At 34.4% G+C, this 27,096-nt stretch overlaps 1 protein-coding gene across 1 annotated transcript in view; it reads left to right on the top strand.

Annotated features, from left to right (window-relative positions):
* LOC142865702 (uncharacterized) overlaps window positions 1-13,837 on the top strand; it is a 123,343-nt gene extending 109,506 nt beyond the window's left edge. Inside the window, exons 2-3 of the mRNA XM_075998898.1 lie at window positions 12,930-13,111; window positions 13,415-13,837. Coding sequence (XP_075855013.1) covers window positions 12,930-13,111; window positions 13,415-13,837 — 605 coding nt within the window. The remainder of the gene's footprint in view (window positions 1-12,929; window positions 13,112-13,414) is intronic.
* Window positions 13,838-27,096: the final 13,259 nt, after the last annotated feature.

Here is a 27,096-nt window from a genome sequence, read left to right as displayed (position 1 = left end):
AGAGCGTACCAGTCGTGTTTTTTTCTTTGATGTCTACCACCCAAGCCCTGAATCCCTGGGGAACACCACCACCATCTGAGCACCGTAGTGTGAATCAGCCAGTACCAATTTGATGGCAAGTACATATAGAGCCCGTTCTTCTGATCTTGTGTCAGTTCACTTAAGATAATGGGTTCACTCAATTCAGAAAAATATAAGCAGTGCTAGCTTACTGTCCTTTTTTAAAATTGAGTAATATTTCATTGTAAACATATGCCAAATATTAATAATCCACTCATGAATTGACTGGCTCTTGTGTGGTATTTATTTTTTTTTTACTTTAAAATTGTAACCTGCTCATTAATTTTATTTCATCAGAATTTGTATCTTCGGAGGTATAGGTTCTTATCAAATAATCAGCAGATGTCTTGAAAGTTTCATCAAACTATAGGAGCTCCCTCTAAGAAAACCCACAGGGGAGGGCGAACTGCAATGCAGATTACAGGTAATGACATATTCGTTACCCTTAGGATAACCTAGGTCACTTTGCAAATCTTATTATGTCTTGGCTGGGGAAACGCTATATTGATAAAACATTCCCTCCTTCCTCAGGTGTAAAAGTGGCTCAGGGTAGAATTAAGGGTGGAGCAGCACCAAATTGGAATGGCAGCCTTATCCATCTTCCCAGCTGGAGCAATTGCTGGAAACAGCGCCAAAACGGGCACCATTGTCCCAAGAAGGACCAGAGATACTATCTTCTTAAGATTTGTAAATCCTTTTGAAAGATTTTTAAAAGGTTTTTATTAAAGAAATACTTTTTCTGAAACTGAGAAACATCACTTTCAAATGAAATATCAAGGAACATAGCTCCCTATCCCACAATTTCCATGTGAAGGTGGGATCCAAACTTCAGTGAGCACCTAGCTTTCAGTTGCAAAATTATCTCCTCCTGCATTAACTTCAGAAGCTTGTTTTTTATTTGAATTTAACCAATTATCAAAAAAACAGAGTCTCACTAATTACCCAGCAAGTTTATGGTGCACTGTTTAGGACAAATAGGGCTGTCTAGACCTCTTTATTCAAAGCTAATTATTATTTATCTAGATAACATGTATGCAAAAGTTAGGATATGCTTAGTTATATACAGGAATGACTTTATGTGTCCCTTTGCAATCTCTCAGTGGATTGGCGCTGTGCACATTACATTGTGATATGAGTAATAAAAGGGTTTCTTTTAATTCTCTTTTAGCTTTGTGGAGTGGTTTTTTTAGTTGGATACAATTTACTATTAATATTTCCTGAACACTTTTCTGAATTAAAACTGCAACATAAACAAAAATGTGCCCACCACTTCTAAATTAGAAGGGCTTTGAACATTAGATTCCTTCTTGAGCTTCCAGTCTGTCACCTGCAAGTCTGCAGCACAGAGCTTCACTGTCCCCACAGCTGCACACAGTAAGTTCTCTGGGCCTCTTTGGTGTCTACTGTCCCTCCAGAGCATACTTAGACCAGATTCCTGTGAATACACTCTCATAGGATAAAAATCAGTAGTTCTATCCTTTCTCTGAATGCATCTCACATCTTTAGCGCTGAAATGGGCTCAGAGACCATGGGGCTCAGACACAAATGGGAACAAGATAACGTGCACTGGGTTGGACACATAAACTCCATTTCTGCATTTTGTTTTGCCCAAATGCCAGGAACTGTGCAGTGAGTGCTACTGAATCCATGCCTCTCTAGAGACCTAAATTTGCAGCTCTGAACTCTGAATCAAAGTCTGAGAGTCCTCAGGAAGCATTAGAGCTCATTCCAAAAAGGAATTTATCTTCCTATTTTCCTTCATAGTCTGTAAAAGCAAAGAATGCACAAGTTCAATCCAAACTAGACATGGCCTCAACCTGGAATTTGCAAAACAGGGACATACTTTGGACTGTGGATGGACCAAAATCTCAGGGGAGACATATGCTTCAGTGTAAGAGATCAACATGGACCTGTAAGTTTAGTTTGAAAGGACCTATTTGGGGTGAGTGTAAACCATTTTCTAGATCTCGTGTAGTGTCATAGTATAGTTGTGTGAGAAGAATAGAAAGGCTGGCACCACATCTAAAATTTTCTGTAAATTATTGGACACTTAGTACTCATCCTTTCTGGTATAAGAAGGATTACATCAAACAATGTAAAGGCTTCTTCACAGTGCAACAAACCATACTTCTGAGCACATAGCACATACTGAGTAGACATTGCATTATGCTGCTCTTCACTTTGGAAATTAAGTGTAAGTTGTGATGAGTGTTGGGCAAAAGGCAGTATGTATGCTGTGCTTGCTGTCTCTACCTGAGTGCTACTAATAATGGATCTAGGTTGAGCAACATCAGCACTAAAAGGGGACCTGACAAAGAACTCAACGAATGTACCCCTTCCACACCAGCAGACCACATATCTTAGAGTGAGGCCCACAGTGCCACATGATTGACATTCACATTTATGTTTCAGAGACAATTTTAAGGTAATCACCTTTCAGCCCAGGCTTTCAATTAGGATAACCTGGCTCGATTGAAGAAACACCATCACCTGCCTGTTGGGCTGTTTGGGAATTCCCATGTGGTTTTTAATTGTGCCCCCAAATAATTCTAATTTGATAGCAGGGTCAATCATTAGGACTCATGCATACATTCATGAGAATTGAGTTTAGTTTTTGTTTGAGATAGAAGTCACAGTTTCTGCTCTATTGAGTTTGGTAGAGACAAATCAGTGTGGTCCATATTTCCACTCGTGTTGCAAAAACTCCTGGCACCTGTAGCAGGGGGAGGTAACCAGAAGAAAAGACAGGAGAACCTCCCATTTTGGTTTCCATGAATGAGCTGATCATAGCTGACTGTTTACTGTGAGCAAGAAAAAGTGAGTGTAGCTCTTCTGCATTTTAGGTTCCTCCTGCTTGTGAGTGTTGTGGAAACAAGGGAAGAAATTGTGTTGACTCCTTTTAGGGCAGTCTCAAGATTTAATTCTGATTGTTCTACACAATATCACCTGAAAATAAATTTCAGAGTAAGAGAAGAGGAGGAAGAGATGGCTGGTTTTCAGGTAAGTGTGTCCCAGATTAGGGGTTGTGTCAACTGTTTCTCCTAGAAAGTAATGTAGAACTTCAATGTTTTTAACTTGTAAACCTTTACTTCTTTACTTCTGATGTGTATGCCTAATAAGTTTTACAACTACATTTTTTTATTTCTTCTTATGATAGTCAAGGAGCTCTGGAAAATGCTTCCTCTGTATCTAACAGAGCCTGCTCTACATTCTCTCCCATAAGCTTCTTAATACAGTAGCCAATTTGTATAAGAAACGTATCACATGTAATATTGAAAATGTTCCCATTGTGACAGATCAAGGTAGATAGTGTGGATGTCTGAGATTCCTGTTGGAGATTGGATATAGTCTTTGAATTTGAGTGAAGAGGAGGAACATGTGCTCTCAAAGTTTTATCTGGCTGCTTCATCGGCTCTATGTAAAATATAGTTAGGAGAATTCAGGAAGAGGATAGCATTGATTGCCTAGGATAATCAGAAAATCATGGAAAAAACAGAAAATAGAAGACTTGCTCTGTATGATGTTAAAGTATTTACATACATCATTAAAGATCACAACAAATGGGAAGAATCTGTATCTGAAATTTGCATAAAACTGTTGATTCCTCATGATTACATATTGTTGGCACTACCATGCCAGCAGTGATTTTGTTTCCTCCTCTTTTCAATGGTACCTAACACCAATTTGTCCCATTAAAGTTATGTTAATTTCATTCACTTGCTTAAGATGCTCTCTGACAGATTCCTCCAATCTAAAGTTAATTGTTTTTTTTCTTTATCATTAAGTGTCTCATGGAGATTTACTGGCTGTTGTGAATCAACCATCACATTTAATCTGGAAGGTTCCCTTTCTTCTTATAGCTTGCTTTGAAAAATGAGGGCTGTCATCTGTGTCTGATCGGATGAACTGAAATAAATTCAAAGTCTACCATTTACTGCATCCTTACAAAATATTTCCCTTAGGCAAGAAGCATTGATATCAGCAGTTATATCATATGATGCAGAGATTCAGACCCCATCCTATATCTCCTCAATCAGAATTTGTATTTTAACAAAATCTCTAATTCTTCATTGTACTCGTAAAAATTAGGTGATACCTTCTAACTCTCTGTGAGAAATATGCACAATTTATTAATATGATGTAAATGTAACACCCATAAGTTTATATTACTGTAGTAAGGCCCTCAATTTTGTATTCAATAATTTATCATCCAAAGCATAATCATATGCACAAAGTTTCATACATCTTTTGTGATCTTCATTCCATCAGATAAGAGAATATGTTCAATATATCAATGTGCTAAAAATTATCTTATTGGATAATTCCAGTCACTCATATGTCAGAAACAGTTCTCATAACTCATTTTCCTTGTAGTCAAATTAAGAACTCTCTCTATGGCCACTTGGGAAATATGTGTCTTTTTACAGGAGATGGTGACATTCAGGGATGTGGCTGTAGAATTCTCTCCAGAGGAGTGGGCATGCCTTGACGATGCTCAGCGGAATTTGTATAGGGAGGTGATGTTGGAGAACTATGGAAACCTGGTCTCCCTTGGTGAGGATCACATTTATACAGAATTCCTTTTCCACATTAAGGTCATTATTTTATTTTTGTAGATGGTTTCTTAAAAGTTTCTACTTTACATGAATGAATTTTTTATCCATGTTTTACAGAAAATTTGAAGATTGTTGTTCTGTAAAATAAAATCATTAGATGTCTCATGTTATCTTGCACCTTTCCCTTTCTTGGGCCAATATGTATATTTCACACTAGATTAGCGGTTACTCTAGAAATCAGATTACTGGTGTACCCTATACAAGTGTTGCCTACACCTTAGAATAGAATTTCCACCTCTTATTTATTTGGTGCTAGTGGGAATTGGTGCTCTAGTCATAAATTAGAAATAATTTTTTATCATTCTACAGGGTCTGTGAGAAAATGGTGTCTTGCAGAGGAATTTTCTAGAATCTTCTATAATGTTCTCTGTACTAAGGTTAGTACTGCATTAGGAATTGGAAAGTCTTCAGCAAGAGTCATGTGAAATTTTTCTAATAAAACAGGTCTTGCCATTTCAAAGCCAGAGCTGATCACATGTTTGGAGCAAAGGATAGAGCCCTGGATTAAGAAGAAAGAGGAAACAACAGCTCAATTTCCAGGTAGGTGAGATTCAGTGAAGCAGATAACAAATGTTAGAGAGCCAAAGCTCAAGGAGGAAGACAGATATTAAAAAGTGGCTTGGAATATTCCATTGGAAATGATATTTAGAAGACTGTATGTTTCTCTTTATCTTCCAGAAGGACATCTTCTGTACCAAGCTTTTAAACTCCCTAATAACTCTACCCATGCAGTGATCTTCCTTAGAATTCAGAGAGAGCCAAACTTCTTGTCATGGCTTACAAGGAACTACATTATCTATCAGCATTTCTATTGTTTAGGGGTTGTGGAACCATCTATACATACTTTGAAGACCTCTAGATTAAGCCATCTTTTGACAGGGTTTTGCTTTCCTGACCTTTCTGGTTGCAGTGGCTGATCATAGCTCACTGGAACCTCAAACCTCTGGGCTCCAGAGATCCTGCAACTTCTGTCTTCCAAGTAGCTAGATCTATGGGCATGAGCTACCATGGCCAGCCATTTTTTTAATTATTATTATTTTCTCATAAAAATGGAGTCCCCTCATGTTGCTAGATCTTGTATTAGGATCCTGGCCTCAAGTGATCCTTCTTCCTTGCCTCCCGAATTCCTGGGATTATAGATGTTATCCTCCCTGTCCAGTACCATGTTTTAAGTTCCTTTTGATGCCTCATTTCTGAAATGTGTAAAGGGGAATAGTGCAGTTATTGGGATTTTTTTCTGTAATGCCAGAAACACTAGGGACAGATATTCATATTTTATGCATCCTGATTTTCAATTCTAAGTTTTAAGAGGCAATCCTACAGAAAGTCAGACTTACTAATTGTATATAAATTCATAGCCTCTTCCTAAATGTAAGAAAATCTAATGTTATTTCACTTCTACTTACTCTTTTTCTAGTATAAAATAAGAGTAATTTTTCAACTTTATTATACCAAAATTCCCAAACTATAATATAGTTTATTTTCCCTGCTCACCTTATAGAATTCTTAAATATGTCTTATTCTTAAATATGTCTCATTCAGGGCTTCAAGTACTTGAATATATTTATACTCCCAATTGATATATAATACTCTGATAACTTATGTTCCATAATTTCCCCCTTTTTAGTAGCATCAGAAATGTGTCACTTATATGTGTGTGTGTGTGCATATATTTCTGTATGTGGGATGTTTAACGGGGGAAGTTTCCACAAATAATTGTATAACTGTATATATTTATTATACACACTGTAGTGAACTGATGTGTGTATAAATGGTAAAACAATATAATTAAGGTAATAAACATATCCATCATCTCACATATTTACCATTTAATTATAGTAAGAACATTTATTAATAGTGAGTTTTATGGTCTAAACGAATTTTAAACATGTAAAACATTATTAATAACTCTAATCATGATGCCATACATTAGATCTCCAAGATCTATTCATCTTATAACTGAAAGAGTGTACTCTTAAACATCTCACTTTTCCTGACTTCACATACTGGAAACCACTGTGGTACTCTTTATTTTTGTAAATTCAACATTTTTTTAAAAATGTATCTATAGCAGTATTTATCTTTCTGGGAATGGCTGATTTTACTTAGCATAATGCCTACTACGTTCATCCATGCTGTTGAAATGGCAGGATATTTATCATTTTCATAGCTTAGTAATATATGGTATGAGTTTGTACAGTCATTTTATAGTGTATTCATCATAAGCAGGCATTTAGTTTGTTTCCATTTTCTTGGCAAACATGCATAATGCTGCGATATATATGGGAGTGCAGAACCTCTTAAGATACTGATTTTACATGGTTATACTCATAGGTAGAATTGGTGAATGATAAGACAGTTGTAGTATTTACGTTTTTTAACAAATCTCTATGCTGACACTATCCATTTACAATCAATAACAGTCTACAGGGATTGATTTCCTGCACACTCTTGTCCTCACGTATTATGTGTCTTGTTTTGGACATTAGCCATTTTAACAGTTGGGAAAGGATACCTTATCATAGTTTGCATTTGTGTTTACATGATGTTTTGGTGATGGTGAGTTACTTTTCGTGTTTCCTGTTGTAAACTGGTATGTTTTCTTTGAAAATAATCGACATAAACTTTTGCTTATTTTTAAGTGTGTGATGACATTGTTTTGCATTTGAAAAATATGAGTTTCCTATATATTTTGGGTTTTAACATATTATACCACATAAACTTTGAAAATATTTTCTCCCGTCCTATATATTTTCTTATTTTGTTTTTTTCCTTGGTGTGCAGAGGATTTTCAGTTTGATGCAGCCCAAATTGTTCAGATTTTGTTCCAGTGCACATTGTTTCATATCCAAAAAAAAAAACAAAACAAAAAAAAAAACAAAAGAAAATTGCAAGTCTTATGTCAAGGTTTTTCCATAAGTTTTTCTTTGCTTTATACTATTTTTTTTTAGAAACATTACAGTTTTATGTCTTCCATTTAAATCTTTATTACATCTGGAGTTAGTTTTTGGGTATCATATAAGCAAAAATAGTTTGCTTTTATTCATTTGTTTTTGGGTATCTAGTTTTCCAGCACCAAGCATTCAAGAGCCATACTTTCTGCATTGTGAATTGGTAGTGCCTAGATAAATGTTACTTGACCTTATGTTTTGTTTTATTTTGGAGCTCTCCATTCTCTTCCATTGTTATTTCTGTTGGTTTTTATGCACACATTTTGCTGTTTTTATTACTCCCACCTTAAAATGTAGTTTGAAAACTGAAAGTGTGATACTGGAACTTTTTTTCTTCTTTCTCATTATTGCATACGGCTCCTCAATGGTATTTGTGATATCATACAAATATTAGGATTTTTTGGTTAATACTGTCAAGTAATGCCCCTGGAATTTGATAGGGAGTAAATTGAATGTATACACTATTTTGTATAATATCTTTCTATTTATTCATGTCATCTTCAATTTATTTTATTAATATTTTATAATTCTCAGTGTAAAGGGTTTTTTAAAACCACTTTGGTTAAATATATTTCTTAGGAATCTATTATCTTGATGGTATTGTATATGAGAGTGTTTTCCTTTTTTATTGTCTACTTTATTAGTGTATAGAAAAGCAACTGATATCTGTATGTAAATTTTACATCCTGTTCCTTAACTGGGGTTTTTATTACTTTATAAAGATTTCTTCCTATCTTCTTGATAGTTTTTTATATATAAGATAATGTCATCTGCAAATGGTGTTATTTTTACTTTTGCTTTCTAATTTGAGTGGATCTGGTCATGTTCTTGCCTAATTTTTGTGCTTAGGTCTTGAAGTAATATAGAATAGAAGCATTAAGAGAGGTTGGACATTATCCTTATATTGGTATTTGTGCATGAGAAGAATTAAATACCTTTCCCAGATTTATAAATTGGTTTTGGAAGGTAAATATTTTTTTCTTTTGAGTTCTTGGGCTAAAGGTATCTCCTCTAGGTTTTCAATGAAGAGTTTCTGTAGCTAGGACACAAGACTGCCCCTTGCTCTGCAGTGGAGTCTGCATTTATTGGGCCAATTCCAAAGGGCTTGGGTGGTTTTCAATCCTCTCTTGTTTCTGGGTAACTTGGTTGCCTTCAGGATTTGGATCTGTATGACACATACTAGGGCATGGTTGTGCATTTCAGTCTGCATATTTTAGGGCTAATACTATATGTGTGGCTGGGTGTGGCTCCCAACGAGTACCTTGGAAGAGTCCCTGCAGGTCACTGTGTGGATCTATGCACTGAAAGAACTGGATATGGACTATAGTTCAGACTGCTGTAGCAGAGTCACAGTCTGCTTTAGAGATGATAGCAAGATCAAGTTATTCAGGTCTGTCTCCATGGCTGCAGATAGCTGTGTCTTTCCCAAAGTCTCTAGATGAGCAGCACCACTCCAACTTTGTCACAGGGAACCATCAGAGACTCTGTGTATCCAAGATGGTTGACCCATGTTGCAGTCTGTATTCAGGACAATGGGTCCTTAAATTTGTCAGCTGGATGAGAGCCTGAATATTCTAAATGACCCTTCCAGATCTATGGTTCCACTAGAGTTTAACGACCTTCCATTTAAGTCCTTAACTTCAGATAATTGTAATTTTCCATGGATGGCTGCCAAATTTTTTTGTTCTTTGGGGAAAAAAACAAGTGGATCCTTCCCTTCCCACCATATAGCTGATTTGCTCTCCTTATATATTTTAAATTTGTGATCTATTTTATTTCAATTTTTATAATTTTTAGAATCAAAGGCTCAGAATAACATGGCAGCATTTCAGTGTCTCTACATTCTCACCATATGTATGTATTTGCATATGATTTTATTTATTTAAATGTTCTCAATGTAATGGATGTGAGGTGACATCTCATTGTGATATTGTTTGCATTTCTCTAAAGATTAACAATTCTTAGGATGCTTTCAAGTTATGTTTGGCTATTAGTATATCTTCTTTGCAGAAATGTCAGATCAATCTGTTGTCCATTTGTTAGTCAAGCTATTCACCTTTGTTTTTCAATTTTAATCAGTGTTTTTTCATTAAACATGTTAACTTCTATCAAATATGTGATTTGCATCTATTTTAACCCATTTTGTAGGAGGCATTTTTACTCCACTAAGTTTTCATTTCTGCAAAACATTTGAAGTGTGATACATTCTCATTTTTCTTCTCTTCCTTTTTCTTGATTATGCATTTGATGTTACATCTACTAAAACAGTACCAGGACCAATACCATGATGTTTTCCTTATATTTTCTCTAAGAGTTTTATATATGTATTTCTTATGTTTAAGTATTTAATTTATTTAAGATATATTCTATATAGTGCAAGGGAAGGTACCAACATCATATTTTCCTCTCCTAAATATTCAATTTCTACAACATTCTTTTAAGGGACTCTTCTCTTTCATTGCATGGTCATTGCAATCTTGAGGAACATAATTTTGGTCATGGACACAAAGGTTTATTTCTGGGTTCTCCATTCTGTTGTTTCCTCTTATTATTTGTCTTTGTGCCACTAGCATTTTTTTTTTTTTTTATTCCTATAGATTTGGCTTTAAATTAAGAAGTGCTATTCCTCCTTGTTTGTATTTCTAAAACAGTCTGGCTTTATTTTGTTCCAATACACTTTAGAATTTATTTTTATATATCTCCAAAACAAGTATAATTGGACTATTATAGTCACTGATTAAATTTGTATATCACTGTGGATAGTATTGACATCTTAAAAATTTTAAATCATCTGACCATTGAGCATGAATGTATTAAAGAGTGTGTTTAATTTTGACATATTTTTGTATTAGCGAGTTTGTGTTGTGCTTTTGATTTCTAGTTTTGATTTCTAGTTTCACTTCATTTTTGTCAAAAAGTATATGTTGTATGTTTTTGGTTTCTTTGACTTGATAAGACTTAAGTGTCCTAACAGCATTTGCCATGTATGATTGAAACCATAGTGTATTCTGCTGCTTTTGACTGAATAGCTCTGTAAATGTCTTTTACATCTAACTGGTCTATAATGTCTTTCCCATTATCTGTTTTCTTATATATCTTTTGTCAAATTTTTATATTCATCATTGAAATCTTCATATATCAGGCAAAGCACTGATATATAATATACATTTTTAAATATCTATGCTAAAATATGTAAATTACATGTATATCATCTATGTGTATTCTGCTCCTTAGATTTCTCCTAAATGACCCATTTTGTCATTATAAAAGTCTTCTTCTCTTCTGATGGTTTTTGACTTAAAGTGTGTTTTCTTTAATTATGGCCACAATATCCTCCTCTTATTATTTATGTAGACTTTTTTTACAATTACTTTCAACCAGTTTGACTTTTTAGAAGTAAATGAAGGCTTTTGTAGTTGGCATATTGTAGGGTTCTGTTTGTTTTTATTCATACTTTCATCTCATTTTTCATTAGATACTCTAAACGATTTATATTTAATGAAACTTCTGAAGGAAGAGTTTGCTGTTTTTTTATTATTCAAAGTATGAAATTGAGAGTTAGAAAGGAATTGCCTTTAATCTGTTTATCAATTTGGACATCTTCACAACATTAGGTATTCTTCCCTTGAAGAAGAACATATTCAAGAGTGTTGTTTATTTTCCTATATTTGTTAATTTTTTTGTGTTTCTTCTACTATTTATTTTATTTATAAATTTAAATTTATTTATTTATTTATTTTGTTTCATTCCATTCTAGTCAAAAATTAAAGTGTGTAAAATTTCAACTTTCTAAAATTGGGTAAGACTTGTGGCTGAACAGGTAGTTGTTTAGGAAGAACGTTTTAGGAGCTGTCAAGAAGATTGTATATTCTACTAGTAATCTGTAGAGTGTTTCCAATATATCTGTTAGGTCTAATTGCTCTATAGTGTTTTGAAAACTTTTGTTTTCTTATTCATAATTTGAATCATTTTATTATTATTGAAAGTGGAATATCAAAGTATCCTATTATTTGATATCCATTTCTTGCTTCAATTCTGTCAATGCTATTTAAAATATATTTGAAAACCTTGATGTGAGATAAAGATAGATATCATATATATGTATTATTTTCATAAGCCCTCAATCAATGACCACTTTTTATATTTAATGCCTTTGTTTGTCTCTTGTGACAGTTTTGACTTAAAGTATATTTTAAAAATTATAACATTTTTCACTTCAAAATGATGTGGCTAATATAATTTTTAAATCCACTGCTCTTAGACACTAAATGTTTTCCTGATATATCTTGCTATATCCTGCCAGTTTTAGTCTATTGTTCTCACCAAGTATGAAGTCAAGTCGCTTTAGATAGAATATAGTTGGATTTTTTAAATCCTTTTATTTAACTGTGTCTTCTGACTGGAAAAACTAGTTTATAAATATTTACATAATTTTCTCAAAGGAAGGATTTACAACTTATATAATGTTAATTGTTTTATATGACTTTTGTCATTATCTTTTCTTTCTTTCCTCTCCTTCTGTCCTGCATTGTACCTCACTGATTTTTAGTGACATATTTTGTTTCTTTGCCTAGCTTTCTTTTTCATCTCTGTAAATATTTTTTCTGATGTTCTCTATGAGAACTACGTAAAATCTTTTGAACTTGCAACTTATGTTAAATGGATAACTACTGCTGTTGCATACAAAAATTCTTAATTTTTACATCTGCCCTCACCTTTGTGATGTTTATGTTAATAATTATGTCTTTTTATAATATATACAAATTAACACATGGAAATGATCATTTTTAAATTTTGCCTTTCAAATTTTATAGCATAATTAAATATTTTGCACCATCATTATGATAATGCAGAATTTTATTCTTGATATGGTCATATTTTTCCCAGAGAGTTATATAGTTGTCTTGAGAGATAGAAACCAGCCTTTGGAAAGGCTATAAAAAACCAGATGTGTGGACATGTGCCCATAGTTTCATTCTCTTTTGATAGGAAGTCCAGGACATAGGATTTTTCTACTAAAGTGATAACTCAGTATCAGCATGAAGGAAGGGCTATGGTGGGTAAATGCAACAAACTTTCAATCCCCTTTCACGTGGTTCCTGGTGTTATTCTAATTTGGGTTGCTATGAACAATTAGCAGTTATAATTTCTAAAAGAATCATGGTTGTAAGTATAATTTAAGGTCATACATTTATGATGGAAGTAATACTGTGGTATTCTAGTGTGCTTTATTGCTAATGTGCTTTCTATACTTTTGTATATTCAGATTTTGAAGTATATTCACCTGAGTCTAGTTATTGAGATACTTTGTTATTTTCATTTCTTTCAGAACTGTCTTCCCATTGCGCCAAAGAACTGTTGCCAAAGCAGGGCATAAGAGACCCATTTCAGAAATCAATAATGAGACTATATGGAAGCTATGGCCTTGAAAATGTACAGTTAAAAAGAGATTGGGATTGTGTTGTTGAGTGTAAGAAGCAGAAAGTATGTTCTAATGGTCTTACCCAATGTGTGTCAATTTGCCATAGAAAAATCTTCAAATGTTATAAATGTATAATAGTTTTTAGCAAATCATCAAATCTAAATAGACACAAGACAGGACATACTGGAGGGAAAAGTTTCAATCTTAATGAATGTGGCAAAATTTTTAATCACATCTCTAATGTATCTGGACATAGGAAATTTCATACGACAGAGAAATCCTACAAATGTGAAGAATGTGGAAAATCCTTTAACTGTTGCTCAAAACTTATTATACATAGGAGAATTCACACTGGAGAGAAACCCTACAAATGTGATGAATGTGGCAAAGCCTTTAACCAGTCCTCAACCCTTACTCAACATAAAAGAATTCATACAGGAGAGAAACCCTACAAATGTGAAGAATGTGGCAAAGCCTTTACCCAGTTCACACACCTTACTCAACATAAAAGAATTCATACAGGAGAGAAACCCTACAAATGTGAAGAATGTGGCAAAGCCTTTACCCAGTTCACACACCTTACTCAACATAAAAGAATTCATACTGGAGAGAAACCCTACAAATGTGAAGAATGTGGCAAAGCCTTTATCTGCTGTACAAACCTTACTCAACATAAAAGAATTCATACTGGAGAGAAACCCTACAAATGTGCAGAATGTGGCAAAGCCTTTACCCAGTCTTCAAACCTTACTAAACATAAAATAATTCATACTGGAGAGAAACCCTAAAATGTCAAGAATGTGGCAGAGCCTTTACCTGGCTAAGAGACCTCATTCTACATAAATGAATCCATACAGGAGAGAAACCATACAAATATGAGCAATGTGGCAAAATATTCTCCTAGTGCTCACACCTTAATCTACATAAAGGAATTCATATCAGAGAATAATTCTACAAATGTAGATATTGTGGCAAAATCTTTAATAACTGCTCACATCTTATTCAACCTCAAAGAAATCATACTAGATAAAAGTTCGATAAATATAATGTGTATGAAAGTGCTTTCCCAAAGTATTAGACTTAAAATGCACAACAGTACTTAAAGTAAGCTATAATAATGTAGAGTGCTGACAATAGCTTTAGTTATAACAGAGATCTTATTGGACATGGGAGAACTTACACTGAAAGAAATGCTCCAATATTTTCTCAAACATTGCTCAACATCACAAAAATTTTAAGGAATAGAAACCTTACAAATATAATGAATGTGAAAAAATATTTATGCAAAAGATATACCTTAGAGAACAACAAAGAATTGATACTTAAAACTACAATACAGATATAATAAATTTCAGAACGCACTTAATCAAGAATCAAGTCTAAACAGATATCAGAGGACTCACAGGGCAATGCACTGAGTCACTAACACATTCTCACATTTCCTTAAACCAGGTTTTTGATAATAGAGAACAACCCAGTTAAAATAGTTAGTTGATTTTTTTGTATGTCAGCTTTAAAAAGTGGGAGACTTTTTGAGAGTTATAATTACATGTAAAATACACTTTCTGGTCAGGGTGCGGTTAAAATGTAACAAAGCATGATTTTTTGCTATTTTTGACATGCAAATATTGATGTTATTCAACTTTAAATACAGTAGGTGGTATGCTTTCATTCTTTGCGTGTATGTGAATGTGTGTGGTTAATGATAGCTACATCACATTTATTCTATCTTAAGTATACAGTTTTTCTATATTAAGTAGGCATTATTCATGTACTTTTCCATGGAAAATTGAAAACACTGAAATGTAATATTTATGAAATGGAGAGATACTATGGAGTTTTCTTATAACAAACAGTATTTCAAGTGATGTATGATGTAGGTATACAGACTCATATTCTTCTCATTATGATCAGAATGAAAAAATGACAATATTAGAAATAAATTGTTTTATAATTGCACATTACAATAATAAAGTAGAATGATATTTGGAATGTTTTTAGATAACATGTAAACTTAATGTGTTTCATTAAATTAAAAATATTTTTAATGTGTCAAACATGTTGTAGATAGAATGAAGTGTTATTTTGCACCAACTTTAACCTATCCCATGTTAGTCATAGTTGGAGATAATGGATTGTAAAAATGTGCTGTTGGGTTACACAGTACAAAGACATCATTTGTGATCCTTTTTATCAGTGGCTCTACTTTGAAGAATAATGTTTCCAAAGCTTTTTTTCATTATATTTATAATTACATTGTTGCTGTAATGCTTATAATAAAGATTTTGCACTTAATGAAAAGCCATACATTTCTGAACATGGAATGAGTAGTTGTTAAATTCTATCCTACATTTTTCTTTCAACATGTGACCTTCCTGTCAGTGAAACAGAAATAAGCATATTTTTTATTTATATTGAATCAAATATATAAATACATCACAGTTAAGTTGAATTAGAGTTGTAGCATATTTACAGAATAAGTAATTATGTTTGTGTGACTGTGGATGTATACTTATTTTGAGCAGAAAAGAAGAAACATTAGACAAAATGGGTAATTTCAAAAGTGTCGAGGATTTACTAGCAAATTAGAAACTTCAAAGATTCTGAAAGGAGATATTTTGTTTGCTTTATTTGAATTAATTGTTTAAAACCCTAAAGCTTCTGAATGGGAACCTGCCTATGCCAATCCCCTGTTCTTACATGCTTATTACTCATGCTAGTCCTGCTATGTTATTTTATTATTTCAAAGTTCATTAATTATTGTTTATACGACCAGATCTGAAATTGCAACAAGGATTGTTATAAAACTTAATTGTACTCATAAAATTACCTGAAGGTATGAATAATTCCACCGTGTAGTAATTTAATTTTACTTAGTACATCCTATATTTTCATTCTAATTACGGAATCACATTGAAAGCACTTTTTGGTTACTTTTTCTTTTACTTTTGGTCATAGAAGTATTTGATTTATTGACTTTATCAGGCTACTTTGTTCAGGTAAACACTAGAAGGATTTATAAATTATGGAGTTGATTTTATATTTAAATAGGAGAAATAAGTACAGGACAGTGTTAGATATGTAATAGATGCTTCATAATTAGCAGTCAATACTTCGCTGGGAGTGAGCTTGTGGCTCCAGAGAAGAGATTAAAAATGTCCAGGGTAAAAAAAGTCATTGATTTTTCATGTGGAGCAAAGGGACGAGCAGAACAACCAACCCTCTGAATTTATAAGTGGAAATTCTGCTTCTTTCATTTCATAATTATCTCCAGTTTTCCCCATTTTTATCTTCATTCCCTTCTATAACTGTATCTAAGCCATTCTTATTTCTGACTGTGCTTGTGCTACGATATTCTCACTGTTGTACTCAACGCCAGCCAGTTCACAAAGTATTTAAAAAATTTTGATGAGAAGTGTAGAGTATTTTTAATTTGGAGGAAAAAACATTTTAACTAGAAAGATTGAGACCATTTACAGGCTATACATATAGCATTCTGATTATTTAATTAGGATTAGAGAAATTCATTGTCCTAAGTTTAATCTAAGAGCCTTAGTCCTATGAAAGATAAACAATTCTGAAGGCCAGAGGATTAAATGAAGAACTCAGCATTGTTTGCTTTTTAAAAGCAAACTGTTACTAGATCCTAACATATAATGCCATAAATATGAAAATAATTACAATAAGTGAAGCATTAATAAGTGTGCGATGCATATCTTAAGTACTATATAAAAATATGAGAATTTGGCAATATCTCAATAGGGAGTTTAGGTAAATAGGATTGAATTTAATTTTCTATGAATTACTTACAGTACAACATATGCATTCATCTAGAATCTACTTATGAGTGTGTATTTTCAGTGTTAGAATATAATAGAATGATTTCTCTGGATAGAAAATATTTGGAATAATCTTTATCTGATATTTCAATCTTAGAGAATTTAATTTACATAACTTTATCTTCCTTTATTTTAGTAGGTGCAGGGTGCAGTACACAGTTCTCATTTTTAGTCATCTACCTTTGGCCAACAATTCGGTCATTCTCTCTAGGGTTATCTCAGGGATCATGGCCACTTTTTGATTGAATATTTCATTAGTGATTTTGGATCCAATCCTGTTTTGTATGGTCACAGTGGCCAGAGGTGAAACAGTGAGCACCACATACCTCTTCAGTCTCTTCCATACCATAATCATCAGCGCCAGGAAGTCCAGGTGTATTGAGCTTCAAATAAAAGCATTAAAAGCCCTTTCATGTTCTGTGCTGGATTATGAATTTATTGGAAAATATCAGAGTTGCCTTGCTTATGACTGACGAATGGAATGACAAAAGCAGCATTCTCACTCTGTTGCCTGGGCTAGAGTGCCATGGCCTCATCCTAGCTCACAGCAACCTTAAACTCTTGAACTCAAGCAATCCTTCTGCCTCAGCCTCCCTGGTAGATGGGACTACAGGCATATGCCACAATGCCCTGCGTATTTTTCTATATACTTTTATTTGGCTGATTAATTTCTTTCTATTTTTAGTAGAGACACAGTCTCATTCTTGCTCAGGCTGGTTTCAAACTCCTTGAGTGATCCTTCTGCTTTGGCCTCTCTGAGTGCCAGGATTACAGGTGTGAGCCAATGCTCTCAGCCAACACAAACTGTCATTATACCAAGAGCTCGATTAAAGAATTGGCTCAATTAGAAATGTTAATCCCTTGTGATTGGAAATCTTTTGTGCAAACAGTTATATCTTTGCCTAAACTTTTATAGTTCACCACTTGGTGCAGGGAAAAGATGCATCAGCAACCCTAGCTAAATGGGTCTATGGACCCACGAATAAAAATTTCTGACTCAAATTATGGGCCATGAATATTGGTTTGATATTAATGTGCAATTAAAATATGATGATCAGGCTATTTCTCAAATTCAACAGTGCTGTATTAAAGTAGGGAAAAAATAGCTTCTCTTAGGCTGTATCTTTCCATATAAATTTTAAACAAAATGTTAATGAAACTTATATAGATTTAATTGCTAAATTGCAAGAAATATCAGGTTCAAGAAATAGTAAGTCCTCCTAATTTAAGCAGCATCACTTTACATATACTGGCTTTTAATAATGTTAATTCTAAATGCCAGCAGCTTTATGTCCAGCAAAATTAAACTGCATGGTGCCACCACTGCCATGGCTGCTGAGCCACCCAGGCTGTGGCTGTGCTCAGCCAGGCAGCCCAGCACCAGCTCCCCACCGCCGCAACCCAATGGCACCTTATGGCCCAAGGGGAGCACCTGGCTGTGGAAAAAACTTTTAAGAAATTACCAAAAGGTCTTATCAGACATTTAAAATGCAACTTTGGCTGAGACTCTTGGCCCAAAAAGTAATTTCAGAGAACAAAGATCATCTTGTGACAACGGACTCTTCACACCATCTACTGAGATATACATACCTATAGATATATTTGGCCTGATCCTACAAGCACATTAATATTAGTTAATAATTTGGTCATATTTCTGTTACATTAAAAAGAGTAATAATACATTTAGATATAATTGATTCAGCTTATTCGAATGAAATTTCAGTTATGATGATTTTCACTTCTGATTATGTTATTCAGGCTAGAGAATGTATTGCACAACTTCTGCTATTAATATGCAAATTAAAAAATCTAATGTTTTAAGACAAGGAGGGTTTGGAAGTACTGGAATAAAAGTTTATTGGCAAACTTTATTAATGACCAAAAACCTCAATTAGAAATTAAGCTAAATGACAAATCTTTTGTTGGACTTATAAATACTGGAACTGATATTAAAATTTATCTAAAGGTTTTTGGCTAAGGATTGGCATATGATAATAATAAATTTAAAAGACTGTTTTTACTATCCTTTTGCAAATATTTGATAGAAAAATATTTGCCTTCACCATTCCTGCTTTAAACAATCAACAGCTAACTAAACTGTATCAATGGAATGAAACGGAAACAATCTATACAAAAATTTTTAATAAAAATGATTTAAAATGAAAGTATTAGTTTTATTAAAAGATAATTTTGTTTAATTTATTGATTTTTTTAACCACTTGGTTTATGTAATGATATAAGCAGAAGAATAAAAGTACAGTGCTGACTTGTCACACACACAGTCAGCCAGCAAGCATTTACCCAACACACACATCTCCATACTGTGTCAGGCATTAGTAATACAGAGATTGATCAGACATATTTGTTGATTTTAAGTAACTTACATTCAAAAATACAGTTAATAAAGTACCTATAGATTTCAGGTAGAGCATAGCACAAATAAACATAAAAATGTGGGCCATAAAGTCTGGAAACCATTGTTGTTTGTTCTCCAGACAGATGTTAAAAATGGAAGGTATGAAGCCTTCAGGTAAAAGAACAAGAGGTAATAAGGGAGGAATTATGGAATAGATTGTTGGACTCTTAAAACTGCATAAATGTCTACAGAGCTCATATGTTCCACACTGTGTTTTTAAGTCCTAAATACATTGTGGAACATTGCTTCCTGAATTAATAAATGAATGAATAAAAATATAGTGAGGAAAATCACAGGCCTTAAAGTCAGTATTTAGGTACTTACTAAAACCAGGGGTTCCTTCTTTCTCTCTGCTGGAGATATTTTGTCATTGTCTGTTTAAAAAATAAACTATGCTATACAAAGTATTTAGAAGAATCAAATTCATAGAAGCAAAAAGTAAAATGGTTGTGCCAGGGACTGGAAGAATGGAGAAATGGAGTTATGTTTAATCAGTGTTCAGGAAAAAAAGTTCTCAAAATTTCTTTCACATAGTGTGAATATGCTTAACACTCCTGTACTGCATACCTAACAAGTGTAAGATGGTAAATATTATATTGGGTGTATTTTACCACAATTTCACATTTTAAATGACCTATATAGTCACCAAGTGATTCATAATAGGACAGGGTTATTCTGTTCATATTATCACATTGGTGATATTGGCCACATTGTCCAGAATGTTCTCTCAGCCATGAACCCCCATTTTTGTTTTCATTTTTGCTTTTTGTCAGATAGTCCTAGAGGGTTTTTATTCTATGTATGTACTTAAAAGTGGGAGAGGTTTTAGACCTCTTCACAATCTTTTTTAGAAAATAGATATCCAAGCTGAGGTCCAATATTATGTCCATTACCTTGTGGGTTTGCCCTCCACAGCAAGCTCTTTCTTGGCAGTATCTATGGGCAGCTCTAGTAACAAGGCAGGTCCTCAGAAGCCAGGGCATGTGAGTGGAGCAAGAAGAGATTGGAGCATGAAATAAGCTCCTGAGAGGTGAGAACATGGTGGAATGGATGCAGACAGGAAAATGGGTTGCCTGAGTGAGCTCTACCCCAGCAGGGGAGTAGTACAGGAATGCTTTTTTCTCAGGACAGCAAAAGACCCTGGACCAGGCCAACTGCCAGAGAGTACTGAGAGAGCCATGGACTGGATCAAGCAGTGGCAAGGCCACCATGGCACCCCAGAGGGAGAAGGTGATCTAAGATGATATTCATCAGAACTAAATTGATCACATGTTGGGAGGATGAGAGGATGGAGGAGGGGATGGGTATATACACACCTAATGGTTGCAGTGCTCACTGTCTGGGGGATGGACACACTTGAAGCTCTGACTCATGTGGGGCAAAGGCCATATACATTACTTAAACATTTTTACACCTGTAATATGCTGATAAAATATTAAAAGATAACTAAATCTTGTGGGACAAGTACCACTAGGAGCTACTTGTGGTTTCTAACCCAGAAAATCTATACTCAGCATTACAGAAATCACCTCCCAAAGTGAGAGATGTAGTGACTGGTACAATGGGTAAGAGTGGGGACAGTACCCCAGGAAGGAGGCGTCAGGGGCTGAGGGATGGGGTTGCAGGTGACAGTGAAAGAGAAGACACCTTTTTGCACACCCCAACCTCTTTCATAGACTTCAAAAATAATAAATTTGGAAGGGGCCTCATTCCACATTACATTACACATATTAGCATTATTAAAATTCATCCACAATGTGATTCAATAATATTGTTGTAGGAAAAATACAGAATGGCTTTGATACTATTTCTTTGCAAATAATTATATTTTGCAAGGTTTTTATGTTTTTTGTGTGTGTATTTTGGTTTCTTTTTAACAACCTAGAGGTTTTACATCAGGCTTCTGATATTGTTTTAGATCTTTGAAAGTTCACAGGTAGTAACTTTTTGAGGTGCATTGCTCCCCCGATTAAAAAAAAAAAAACAACTTACCCTCCACTCTTCACTGTGCACACTCATTGGGCAATTTTATCTAGTCCTGTCACTTCAGCTCCCCCTAAATGCTACAAGCGCTAAAATGCAGCTTCAGGTCCACATGCTAAACTACCACCCAAAGGTGGTTGCCTTCCCTGGGCAACCTATACTCACACTTAGCAGGTGGAAAGCTAGGCTCACTCTGTTCCTTCTTTCACAACTCCATGTGGTACTTCAGAACATCTTGTCTCAGGAGAAGACACCACAATCATTCATCCTCTGAATTTGTAAGCCCAAGAGTCATTATGAAGCCATATCCTTCACTTGATATTCTTAACCACTTCGGTACTGTGCTTACTGGCCCTTAAACCTTGCCCTCTGCCAACACTCATACTCTGCCCGATAGTTTGTGCTATACATTGATGACAAATCCGTTTTGCTCTTGTGTGATGAGGAAAGCTTTTAAGCACTGAAAGGTTGCTTTAAATTATAGGCAGCTTTAGGAAAATAATTATAATCACTCATAGTAAGGACTTGTTAAAAGGTCACAGATTGGTAGTAACTTATTTGCTGAACATACACACTGGAACTACAGAGATAAAAGCTGTAAAAGTAAAAGCTTTTGACTGTCGCCTAAAGTCTACCTCAGCTGTGCACCTTCATATCAGGGCTGTTGGCTAAAGTCAATACTCAGTTGTCCGTTTTCCTCTGTGACTGTTGACTATAGTCGATGCTCCTATAGAAGTGGTAAGTAGGCTTAAGTCCCATTGATTCCTTAATATTTCTCTTACCTGCTTCATATGTTCCTACCTCAGTAAAAAATACCATCGTGCACTTCATCTCACCTCTAATAGTACCTGAAACTATCTCTCTCCTTCATCAATGCCAAAGCCTCAGCAGGGCCCTAGTCACTGCCACCTTGATTGGTCTGATGGGTTCCCAACTATGCTTTCCCTCTGAAAGTTGGCCCCTCCAACCCATCTTCTACACCTCTACTAGCTAGAGGGATGCTAAAGGCCAGTTTTATCACATCAATCCCTCCGCAAAATTCTTCAGAGCCCCCACAGATTCTGCTCTATCAGAATCAATATATAAAGCTCCTTTGTATTGAACTCTAATTCCTGATAGTTTCCTTCCATACTCTCCTTCATCACTCCACCTGTGTTATTTTCATAAATGTTTAAGTATCTACTATGCAGCAGCCACTGCTGAAGAATCCTACACATGACCCATGCTGTCTCACCATTTACAAATAAATGGATTTCCTAATTACACCATGCCATTTTCTACTACTTTACCTATGCAAACATTGTTTTTTTTTTCTTCCTGAACTCCTTCTCCAACTCCTCCTGTGCCTAATTAACTACAGTCCGTAGAAGCCTGACTACAAAGATAAAATGTAATGTGTTTTCTTTATTTATAACTTACCTGGTTTCCTTTAGGAGCCCTTGTCACAAATTTCAGGAAAAAACTTAAGTCCAATTCCCACTTTACAAATGAGAAATCTGAAAGTCAGTAAGAATAAAGAACTTGTTCAAAGTTATACAGCAAGTAGAGGAGCTTGATTTGCCCAAAGGTGGTACTTATAAGTATGCTATACAGCTTCTTTCGAATGGATTGATTATGGAAGTTTTTGCACTGCTTACAGGAGCATTCTGCTGTGAAGAAGCTTTGCTATATGTTGAGTGGAAAAAATTTGGTCAATTGAACCAATTTAATTAATCCCTTATGGCAATTTTAAGACTTTATAAAGAAGCACAATCTCTCACTTAATATCCCTTAGGTAAATGATACATTGAGGTAAAGTGAGAGACTACTAGAACTTGGATTGATGTTTACTTTTATCCTTAAATGTAGTGATGATGCTTTGCTAATATACTGATAATAGTAAATAAAGACTCTCTATATGCATGAATTAGGGATGCATGCCCCAAAGATGTTTACTGATACTAGTTTGAGATAAACAGTATAGGGATTCCTGTTGTCTACTGACCTCTGTTCACTTCCTTCTACTCTCCACCAAGCTCAATCCACTTGAGCCACAACTCACCAAGCTCACACTCAGGTTCTATCCACATATCCTCACACAGTGCACTCACTACCTTCATCCAGGCCCCTGCTCAAATGGATCTCCCTAGGGGAACATCACCCACACCCCACCCCACCATCAACTCTCCCTCCATTACCCTGCTTTACTCCTCTCCATCACAGTTACATTTACCAGCCATTATATATTTGTGTGAATCACAACAAACAGAATGAAAGCTCAGGGATCCTGGGAGCCTTCTCTGTTTTGTTTCCAGCCTTTTCTCCAGTGCAGTAGGAATTATGACCTCAATGGATGAATGTAGATTTTGCTCTTCTGTTACCATGTTCACTCCTGAGTGTAGATCATTTTTTGGCTAAACTTGTTTGGCTGCCTTGTGGGTTTGTCTTATCTATAGGCCAGTACAGTCTCTTCCTGTGGTTGGTTTCTGCTTGGCATCTAAGAGAACATTCTTCAATACTGAATATATTCTGTATCCATGCTGTAGTATAAGTTGTAGCCTTTAACTACATGTTGCTCTTTAGCACTTGAAAAGTGTCTAGTGTAACTAAGCACTGAATTTTTTATTGTATTTATTTCTTCAGAATGTTTACTGTAATTATGAGAGGATTTCAATTTCTAGAACTTTACTTAAGGAAAAAATATTTCAAAAGTACATGTTCAAATTCAACAGTGATTATGATCTCTCAATTTGGCAAGTGTCATATTCTAGAACTCTTTCATGATTCCTTAGTAAATGATGGTGAAATGCAAATGTTATTATTTACTGAAACTAAAGGCAAAGGGCATGACAAAAATGAAATGAACGGGAACCTCTTCGGATCCCTCAGGATTCTTCTTAGAAAATAGGGAATATACCATATTTAAATTTCCACTGAAAATCCAAATCTAAAACAAGGAAACATATTCATTGAAATGGTGGGATTTACCATATAGAGAGAGACATATTCATATGCATTTAACTATACAGCCAGATATTTTGAAGAACAGATCATATATAGAAACAAATGATCCTGTCTTGAAAGTTGGCATGTAAATGGGTCATTTTCTTCCTTTTATTCATTTGTGTATTTGTACTCCAATAGAATATATTTGGAATGTGGCTTATTTGTGAGCTATATCAAATATCCATTTCTTATTCCTGTGCAATCATCTCATTTTGTCATTGTTACTTATTTTGCTATATTTTTGTTTTGAATTGACAAATAATTGTATATGTATATGTCAGACACAGTGTGATGATTTTATCTAGGCCTACTTGGGGAAAGATATGATAAAACTAATTGACATTTCTCAAAAGACAGAAATGAATTGTCAACAGATATATGTCAAAATGCTCAACCTATCTAATCATCATGGAAATGAAAGTTGAAGCCATAATGAGCTATTACCTCACACCTGTGAGAATGCCTACTCTCAATATGTGAGAATGCTAAGTGCTGCTGAGGATGAGGGGAAAAGGAAACACTTGAATATTGTTGCTGTGAATATAAATTATGGCAGCCAAATTTATCTGTATTTCAATAAATTTAGGGGGTACCAGTAGAGTTTTTTTTTTGATGAATGTATGAATTATATAGTGTTAAATTCAGGACATTGAGTGTATCATTCACTCAACAAATATAGGTTTCACCCAGTAGGTAAGATTTGATTGAACAATCCCAATCACCCTCCTCCCTTCTGAGTCTTAAAAATCTATTTTCTCATTACAGCCAATGTAGAAAATAGTATAGAGATTCCTCAAAAATGAAAATTGAGTTACCATATGATCCATCACTCCCATATCTTCATGCATATTCAATTGAAGCAAAACCAGTATGTAGAAGACATATCTGTCCTTCCATATTCATTACAACAATATTCATTCTAGTCTAGGTATAGAAGCAGCTTAAGTGTCCACCAGCACATGAATGGATAAAGAAAATGAGCTGCATTTACACAATGAGCCTTCAAATGGAATGAAATTCTGTCATTTGTGACAACATGTTTTGGACTGGAGGACATGATGCTAAGTAAAGTAAACCAAGCAAAGAAAGACAAATACAGTATGATCTCACTTATATGTAGAATCTAAAGGAAGCTGATTTCATAGTGGGAAGTGTGGTGAACACAGAGAGTGGGATTAGGAAAGTGAAAATCAAAGGGTACAAAGTATCAGTTTGTGCCATTTTTAAAATTCATAGACCTCTAAATAGAAGAACCATGCTATCTTTACATAATTATCTCTATTAAAATGTAGTAATCTTCCAATGGTACCATTATAGACAATATAATAATTTATATTTTTTAATGTACAATTTTTCCTAAATTATAAATTTACCCTAAAGTCACCATAACCCTAACTTCCTGGCATAAAATTACTAAATCAAAATTTATTGATATATTTATAATTTTTAAATAAGCTTGAAATTTTACCTGAATTTACTTTGAAATGATTACTTAATTGACCTTTGTATTTGCTTTGTGACTCAATATTGGGTATTTTTATGAAGTTTAGGAAAGATGTATGGTTTTTATTTTTATTTTTTTCTTTCAAGAAAATATGAGAGTATAAACATTTTAGTCGCATTATATATATTTGCCTCTCCCTAGCAAAGGTTAGAGGTATGCTATTCTGCTCCATGATGATCAAGGCGTCTTTCAGATGTGGGTCTATCCCCAAACATCTAAATTCCTGGTGAACACTACCACCATTTGTGCACTGTAGTGTTAATCATTCAGTACCAATTTCATGGTGAGTACATGTGCAGTCCATTCTTCTGATCTTGTGTTACTTCACTACTGATAAAGGACTCACTGAATCCACAAAAATATAAGCAGTGTTAGCTCACTGTCATTTGTTAAAATTGAGTAATATTTCATTGTATACATATACCAAATGTTAATAATCCACTCATGAGTTGACGGGTTCTTGGGTAGTTTTAATTTTTTAAATTTAAAATGGTAACATGCTCATTAATTTTATTTCATCAGACTTTATATCTTTAGGGGTGTAGGTTCTTTTCAAATATTCAAAAGGTGTCCTGAAAATTTCATCACACTATGGGATATCCCGCTAAGAAAGCTCATGGTGGAGGGTGAACTGCAATGCAGATTAAAGCTAATGACATATTAATTACCCTTAGGATACCCTAGGTCACCTTGAAAATCTTATTATGCCTTGGCTAGGGAAATGCTAGATTGATAAAGCATTCCCTCCTTCCTTAGGTGTAGAAGTGGCTCAGGGTTGAATTAAGGGTGGAGCAGCACTGAAATCGAATGGCAGCCTTATCCATCTCCCCAGGTGGAGCAATTGCTGCGAACAGCACCAAAACAGGGCACCATTGAACCAAGAAGAGCCAGAGATCCTAACTATTTGCCTAAGACTTGTAAATACTTTTTAAAGATTTTTAAAATGTTTTTTAAAGAAATGCTTTATCTGAAATTAAAACATCTCTTCAAAATGAAATATCAAGGAAGATAGTTCCCTATCCCACAATTTCCATATGAAAATGGGATCATAATTTCATTGAGCACCTAGCTTTAAGTTGCAAAATTATCTCCTCCTGCATTGATTTAAGACACTTGATTTTTATTTGAATTTAACCAATTACCAAAACAAAGAGAGTCTCACTAATTACCAAGTAAGTTTACGGTGCACCCGTTATGACAAATAGGGCTGTCTAGTCTTTTTTTTTCTTTCTTGAAAGCTAATTATTATTTATCTGGACAACATGTATGTAAAGTTATGATTTGCTTAGCTATGTTAAGTAACGACTTTATGTGTGCCTT

The sequence above is a fragment of the Microcebus murinus genome, chromosome 31 (assembly GCF_040939455.1).
Source record: "Microcebus murinus isolate Inina chromosome 31, M.murinus_Inina_mat1.0, whole genome shotgun sequence".
NCBI classification, from domain to species: domain Eukaryota; kingdom Metazoa; phylum Chordata; class Mammalia; order Primates; family Cheirogaleidae; genus Microcebus; species Microcebus murinus.
Note: the sequence above shows the minus strand (reverse complement) of the source record. Positions and strands in the feature narration are given on the sequence as shown.